The 8,451-nt window shown below is 43.7% G+C and overlaps 1 protein-coding gene across 1 annotated transcript in view; it reads right to left on the bottom strand.

Moving 5' to 3' along the window:
- LOC135523763 (integrin beta-4-like) overlaps positions 1–7,813 on the bottom strand; it is a 30,557-nt gene extending 22,744 nt beyond the window's left edge. Inside the window, 4 exon segments of the mRNA XM_064950649.1 lie at positions 506–601; positions 691–773; positions 989–1,074; positions 7,590–7,813. Of these exon segments, the coding sequence (XP_064806721.1) occupies positions 506–601; positions 691–773; positions 989–1,074; positions 7,590–7,591 (267 nt within the window). The 5' untranslated portion in view covers positions 7,592–7,813.
- Between the last annotated feature and the right edge of the window lie 638 nt (positions 7,814–8,451).

Below are 8,451 nucleotides of genomic sequence, written 5' to 3'. Positions count from 1 at the left end.
CCTTCACTTGTGAGTACACCTTCACTTGTGAGCACACCTTCACTTGTGAGTACACCTTCACTTGTGAGCACACCTTCACTTGTGAGTACACCTTCACTTGTGAGCACACCTTCACTTGTGAGTACACCTTCACTTGTGAGCACACCTTGCTTGTGAGTACACCTTCACTTGTGAGCACACCTTGCTTGTGAGTACACCTTCACTTGTGAGCACACCTTGCTTGTGAGTACACCTTCACTTGTGAGCACACCTTGCTTGTGAGTACACCTTCACTTGTGAGCACACCTTGCTTGTGAGTACACCTTCACTTGTGAGCACACCTTGCTTGTGAGTATACCTTCACTTGTGAGCACACCTTGCTTGTGAGCACACCTTGCACATTCATCGTTCGGCTGCAGACTGTTCTGTACGACAGTATTACCGAGGTAGCCAGACGAACAGTCTAATGAAAACCGGTTAATTCATGCATCCGTGTAGTAAGGATTAGTGTCATGGTGATACTTACTCTTTCCATCGACATGCTGCTTTTGGCTGTCACCGCGCTATTACAGCCGCGGCTTATGATGTTGTCATGAAGGTCGCAGCGGGGACCATCGAAGATCTGTACGCAAACACAAACATGGGTCACACTAAATATTTGTGGCGGGTAAGAAGTGTCTGTGGGCAACTTGAGTAGTGGTTTCTTCTCACCTCATCTGGACAGTAGGCACAGCCCTTCCCTGACTGAATACATTCTGAACAGGTGCTAGCCCTCGTAGCCAGACAGTGATTCACTATTGGACAGAGAAGCATAGCAGGAATATCTGTGTTGACATTTAGCATCAGTAGAATTCCAATGAAAAATATGATTTGATTTTCAGTTAGAGATGACTCAACCTATTGCTCAACTGCATAAACAAGACGGGGTCTATCAACATATTAAAATAGTCAAAGAAAGAGTAGTAATACGAGACACACAGTAACAATCACTTGATTCAATAATTCTCACCTTTTTCAGCGTAGCAACTGGCTGTGAGGACAGCAAGAAGTACAACCCCCACCAAGAGATTTAATGTCCATCTCCCCATCTCCCTCCTGCAACACACACACACACACACACACACACACACACACACACACACACAGTTTATGACCTTTCAACTTTCCCCACGGCCTAGACTACACTGACCTGGTTAGGTAGGAGTACTCTCGGTTAAATTTGCTACTTGACACTGATGGAAGGTCAGTTTTGCGTTTTCACTCCTTTGGAGAGGGTAAGGCGATCCTAGATATGTGCCTAAAGCAACTTCTACTTGGAGAGGTCAGGTAAGAGTATCATCAAGTTTACTCGAAGAGCCTCATCAATTAAAGAAAGTTGACTTTCAGCCTCCAGTATTGCCTCCTGTGTTGCATTATCTGCCTCCTGTATTGCATATTCCTCCAGTGACCTCAGTATCTGGTTATTCCTCTACAGAAATATTATGGTGTAACCCAAACCATCTGGCCCTGGTTGGCTCAGGTCTCTCTGTGGGCTTACCGCAGAGACCTTACACTTATACAGAACAGAGAGACACTGTGAGCCATCCACACATTCAGAGAAGGATCTGTGCTCAGCCTATCTGCATGATCAACTAACTTCCACACTGAACACTCCTTAAAGGGAAAATCCACTCAAAAAATTATATTTGGTATTGTTTTCATTCGTCCACTACTGAAACACTTTTGACATGTCAGCAGTCAAGTTTTCAAGATATTGGACTTTCAAGAAGCAAAGTGTCACTGTGCACTTCATAAAACATTTTTGGATTGTCTAAACAGTGGACTAATGAAAAAAAATACTAAAATACGGATTGTCCCTTTAATAAGCAGATGTAACTTCGAACGAAAAAACATCCCTAGCACATCAAACAGATGGAAACTAAAGGCAATTTCACCCTCTATCCAGACAGAGCCAGCTATATCCTGCCATACCCTGACTGTAGCACACAAATCCCTTTTATGTTATCCATATGCCAAACTAAAGACAGATCCTCCACAGCCAAACTTCAGACAGTGGGAGAATCAGCTTGTGAAAACGTGTTGGGGCATGCATGGTGAAATGAACTGCAATGGGGGAGCGCCGAAGTGGAACTGTGTGAGATATTTCAGGGGAATGTTCTTCCAGACAGCAGGAGAGACATTGTTTGATGTGAACGTTGTGTGAAAGGAGCTGCAGTCTTATACAGTAGTAGACAGCAATCATAGACATGGGAAACCACACAGATTTTCTCCACAGGGAATCTTACATTTGAAGTGAATGCTGACAGAATGTGCTCGTAATTGAATCAGAGGAGAAAGAGTGTTTTATGATCCGAATCCCCCCACCCCCACCTCACCCACTATTTTGACCATTGACTCACCAAACAGGAATTTCACCTCAAGGCGAGAAACTGACCCAACCATCACAAAAACAGAGCAGAAAAACACAGGACCTGGCACTTACTGTAGTGTAGCACCATATCGTGAACTTGAGCTGCCTACAGGTGTGTGTGTGTGTGTGTGCACATGCGTGTGTGTGTGTGCGTGTGTGGGTTTCCGGTATTAACGGTCACATTTATCACTGACCAGGTTGAGTAGGCTAAGAGTGAAAAACAGGACCAATGATATCTTCACTGTGAGGAAGAATGCAAGGTTCATAAAGATGGTCCGTTAACTACTGTTAAACATAGCCACATTAAAGAAGAAGAATGTAAGGTCCATAAAGATGGTCCGTTAACTACTGTTAAACACAGCCACATTAAAGAAGAAGAACGTCTAAAGTTGAAGAGACTTTCTCATGGAGACAGTTAAAAGTGCTAAGAGTTTGAGGGGAAAAAAACAATAAAGTTGTGCTTGAATTTACCTTGGTCTAAATGAAAAAAATATAAGGGCCTCTCGAGTGGATTAGAGGTCGAAGTCACTGCATCACAGTGCTTGAGGGGTCACTACAGAGCTAGGTTCAATCCCAGGCTGTGTCACATCTGGCTGTGACAGGGAGTCTCATAGGGCAGCGCACAATTGGCCCAACGTCTTGGGGGCTTTACTTGGCTCATTGCGCTCTAGCGACTCTTTGTGGCGGACCAGGTGCCTGCAGGCTGACTTCGGTCGTCAGTTGAACTGTGTTTCCTCCGACACATTGGTGCCGGGTGTTAAGGAGCAAGGATTAGCGGGTCATGTTCTGGAGGACGCATGACTCAACCTTCGCCTCTCCTGAGCCCGTTGGAGAGTTGCAACGATGAGACAAGATTGAGAAAAGGGGGTTAAAAATGAACAAATATGTGGACCCCAGAAAGTTGTGACTGTAACAGCTAATAGGTATCCAAATAAACAATAGTACCACTGGGTGAAAACTGGTTGAATCAATGTTGTTTCCACATAATTTCAACTAAAATATTTTATGTGATGACGTTGAATAAACATGGAAAACTGATTCGATTTGCAAAAAATAGTCAACGTAAGGGATTTCAACTTTTAACCTAAATCCAATGATATGTTGAAATGTTCAGTTGATTTCATGTTAGTTGACAACTCAACCAAATGTAAATTAAAAACTATACGTTAAAATTACATCTGTGCCCAGTGGGAGATGTATAAAAAGACAGATTCAGAATGTAAAGCCCGAAAGAGAGAGAAAGACAAGGGAAAAGATTTTAAAAAAACACATGAATCATTGCTAGCTCAGTAGGTATTGTTTTAAATAACATGCCCGGAGGCCAGGTGAACATTCCAACAAAGGGAGGGGCCCTAAACCGTTATGACATCATTAGGGAGAGTCACGTCAGTCAGTGACAGGGAGCACAGCCAGGGCCTTCTATGAGACAGCTAGGTAAATCAACCCTCAACTACACACCTGGAGCACTCAGTCAGCCCTGTATAAACACAGTTACTAAATTAACACACCATCAATCCATCTAAGCCAGGCAAATACATCTGACCAGGTAAATACATGTGGGAACAGCTATCTGAGAGTGCAAGAGTGGAGAGACGTCCAGGCCCTTTTCTCGGTCTGTGGGTTTTCATTCTGCTGCAATCAGAACGAGAGTCCCTAGTGGTCTGCACTGTCACAACGCACACTGTAATTTCCCTGTAAATCTAGTTGGGTCTATGTGACCAGAAAGGGAGCGGTACTCAATAGTAGTTGTTGGGGGAGGGGGGGGGGGGGAACACATTCTGCAAGAAGAAGAATGTTGTTAGGCAACAACGTTTCTTACAAGCCATTCACAAATATGGTTTGATTGCAATAAAATACATGAAATGCTTCTTTGTATCCCTTCGAATCAGCATAGGGTTTTTGAATGTATAAATCCTCATCTCTAAGGGCAGTTGGATACCTGCAAAAAGAGCCTCTATTGTGAGTTCATTTCATCTGCAAAACTGAATTCTTCTTACATAACCGTCTTCACTTGTGTCACATTTTGGTCTAAATATGGTTCACTATAGAGGAATGAGACGCAGAACAACGTCAGAGGGACAACAACAAGACGCCTTGTAAGAAGTCGAGCTACAGACTCCTACTCTAACTTACTTTAGTGATCCTTGATTTGAGTGACATACACTCTAATAAAAAACACAGGTCGTAGACATTGTAAAGTGATATGCTTTAACTATCTTGTCATGCACAGACCTCTGCATGCTTGCTGCTTCGTGGCCAGGACTTCCATGCCTCCCCCCCAAATATATTTCTATAGGACTCTAATAAGGATAAATAAAAGATAAATATAATAAAACGAATTTGGCAATACTCAAGTAGATAACTATAAGTAGTGGTAGATCAGTGAAAACAATGGGCACAATTATTGAGTTTATACCAATAGTTAAAGAGATTACTGATCAAACAAACCTCTTATGGCTGCCTTGCCCAATCCAAGTCCAAAAGTCTGACCCCAAAAAAATAAGGAAAAGCTTAATCCCCTTTTCTTTAACTCTCCACTCTTCTGTAAAGTTAGTATCCACCTGCGTCTGGGGGGGGAACCTCCTTTACGAGCCTTCAAGTCCAAGTTCCACGTTTCCAGGAATCTCTAATGCTAGTGCACAGGAGAGAAACACATTTCTACTTTCGCCCTCTCTCTCTCTCTCTCTCTCTTTCTTTCTTCCTTCCTTCCTTCTCTGCTCAGCTCCGTCAAATATTGACTCCTATCCCCTTGAACCTGGAGGTGAGGCGCCCGTGTGTGCGCGTGAGTGTCACAGTCTTGAAATGAGAGAGAGACAAGGGAGAGTGAGAGCCACCGAGTGTGTTTGTGTGAGCATGTGAGTGTAAAAATATGTGTGCTGAGATTTGATCCCTCCTCTAACTTGCACCCACTCACACTCTCTCCCTGTCTCAAGCTCAGGTAAGTAGCTAACAGTATAGATAACTCCCTTCCTCTCTATATGTCACCTGGCGTTTTTACTTTCAAAGCTCCACACCTCTAAATGTGCCCCCCTCCCTGCTACATTCCTTCTAGGCTGGGCTCACCTGTGTGGGCTTGAGCCTGGCGAAGCTGGCCCCTCCCTCTGTGGCCCAATCTCATGGGAGTGGCAGAGAACAGAACACTGTCTAGAGGCTACGGGAAACAGTCACAGTCAAAAGTACACAAAGAGCTGGAGTGCAGTACTGGACTTGCACATACCTCCGTGTGTGTGTGTGTGTGTGTGTGTGTGTGTGTGTGTGTGTGTGTGTGTGTGTGTGTGTGTGTGTGTGTGTGTGTGTGTGTGTGTGTGTGTGTGTACGGAGATTTGCTTTCCCTCGCAAATATACAAACAAACTCACTTTAATTAGTGACATGATATCACACAGCGCAAGAGCATTTATTGAACTTGAAACGCACAAACACACACACACACACACTCCTAAACTGTGCGTGCAGCTGGAGTAAATGAGATGGAAAAGAGGGCAGTGCAGTAATGTGCATTCCTGGGCACAGAGACCAGAGAGAAGAGGGGGAGCAGAGGGCACCAGACCCAGTCACCATGCCCACCTGGCACACTGCCCTCTCTCTGGGGCTAACCTCTGACTGTGTGTGTGTGTTTGTGTGTGTGTGTGTGTGTTAAAGAAGAGTTGCATGCATTTTCATGCACTGTGAAATATAGTATATGTACATATGACCACATTATAGTATTTTACTGCCATCAGCTCTATTTAAAGAGTTAAAGGCATGAACTCTGTGCTGTGTCTGTTACTGTTCACCTTGGAAGGGATATGAGCTCTGCCCAGACCAGACCACAGACCACAGACCAGCTGTTATAGGTTACACAGCTCCTGTGGCTAGACCTGCTCTTACTGGAGAAACCACTGTCCAGTGTCCACACATAGCCCATGAGACGCAGAGCAAAACCAAGACAGTAGATCTATGGGGTCTTAAGACTCAGGAGACTGAGACTCTCTGATCCACAGGGGACTGAAAACACATCAAACAGGCTTATTCAGCAATTAGAGAGAACAGGCACTGCATCTCATAGAGTACTCAGACTCCTGTCTGGCATACTATGACTCATAGGTGATAAAACAGCCTCTTCCACCACAATGGACTGTTTGGAAACGACATCATTAAAACAGAACACAGCCATGCTCATATAAACAAAGTTTGGGTTAAACAATGGTTTAGTCCTCTCCAGAGGAATAGAAATGTTGCAAAAACACCACTCCCTTCTTCCCTCCCTCTCTCCTTAGTTTTGCCAACACAAACATCACCTTAGTTTTTGATTGAGGGAGTTATAGGGTGTCGCTTTCCTACAACTGTTTAATTTGTGCAAGGGTTCTAGCGTCAGCAGCGGTAGGAGGGTGTTCTTAATCTTGAACAATGCTTTCAATATTACCAAGACATTCATACGAAAAGGTTTACTGCAGTCCAGTATACATGTGTAAGTACTTATTGTGCATATTATTGCAGTATACCTGTTACTTCCTGGTGTTGTACAAAACCGGCTTGACATGATTATTATACCCAACTATCACAAAGCTCTGACACATACATATGGAAACTTCAAAGGAGACCCACTGGAAGCCTGCAGGAAAGCCAGCCCATGGCAGGCTAATGTGGCGGTAACAGGGAACTTGATAAAAGGATGTTGGTTTTGTGACACACCCTTACACTCTTCTCAGATAGGGCATAGCTGCCAGGCAACCCAGTAACCTCTAACCTCTAAGCGTAAAAAAAAGAAAAAAACTTTATAAAAGCATGATATTGAATGCCCAATAAAAAAAACCATAAAAAGGCAATATTAGTTGTAATATATAGTCCTACTAGACTAATTGTATGCCAGCTTTCTCAGAGAGATGTCTAACAAACACGCATGTGCTTTATTAAAGCTAAACGTTATGCGACATCCGGATTCTGACTGTGCCCTGTTTGTCGAAATGACCGCTGCGGGTGGCACTCCCAATGCCAAACATTTAAACATGCCAAAAGCACACTGGAAGAAAGAAAAAAAAAGACAAATGTATCTCCCTCAATGTCGGGGGCGACGACATTCTGTAAATAAATATTTGACACTTCAGTAGCATAACTGTAGCCTAGTGGGCCCGTCGTTGTTGAAAATTAGGTGCTTTTTGAATAGTGCAAATTGATAATATAATTTAACATAATCAAACATAGATTTGAACAGATACTCACATTTGTTCCACTCTAAAAATGTTTGGCTGCACAACTTAGTTTGTTACCGATAAACACAACTCGTCCGTTACGTATGGCAGGTGGTATTGGCGCATAAGAGATGCGCGTGAATCATGATATTGACAGGCTTCGACGATATTTAGCCTACCATAGTCTATTTTACACTAATCCAGTCAAAATGTCATTGCGTACAAAATGTCCAAGTTTAGAGCTTTTTTGGGAGTTGCCAATACTGTCCCCAACTCCAACTCTCGCGCTCTGTGAAACCCACTGTCTCGTGCCAACCTCGGATTTCCATGACAAAGGCGCCCGTTCTTAGATCATTGCACTTGCTCAATAGTCTTTGTGTGGAACTTTTTTCAATAAAACGGGTACAAAGACTGCCAATGCGACATTTGGTCTGTTTCTCGGAGGAGTGGAACACCCTTTCTTGAAGCTATAGGCCTAGGCTAAATAAGTGCTTGGTGTTTCAGTGCATTTTGTCCAAACATGGATTGAAAATCTCTTAGACCAGTAGCTAGCCTGTTGTTATGTATGATATTTAGCTTTAAAAAATGATGTCTTACCCACAACATTTGGCGTGGATAATGTTTTAGACAATTCGACTTCTTATTCACTGAATACATTGTGAGTCAACCCTGTGTCAGTGCACCGGATGAAAGGTCTTATTTTTCAGGCAGTGTTAAAGGCCGGGTCAGCACTTAGCTGTACATTGGGTGCGTCTCGTGACTCACCTGTGTGCAGAAACACGCACACACAGTTCCAAGGACAGGCCCAGCTCAGCCAAAAGTGTATGTCTGTGGGTGCGCGCGTGGTACAGACGTATCTCAGCACACTGCCAACAGAGGGTAGGAGGGAGGGA

The sequence above is a fragment of the Oncorhynchus masou genome, chromosome 31, assembly GCF_036934945.1.
Source record: "Oncorhynchus masou masou isolate Uvic2021 chromosome 31, UVic_Omas_1.1, whole genome shotgun sequence".
NCBI classification, from domain to species: domain Eukaryota; kingdom Metazoa; phylum Chordata; class Actinopteri; order Salmoniformes; family Salmonidae; genus Oncorhynchus; species Oncorhynchus masou.
The sequence above is the reverse complement of the archived record's forward strand: the minus strand, read 5'-3'. Positions and strand labels throughout refer to the sequence as shown.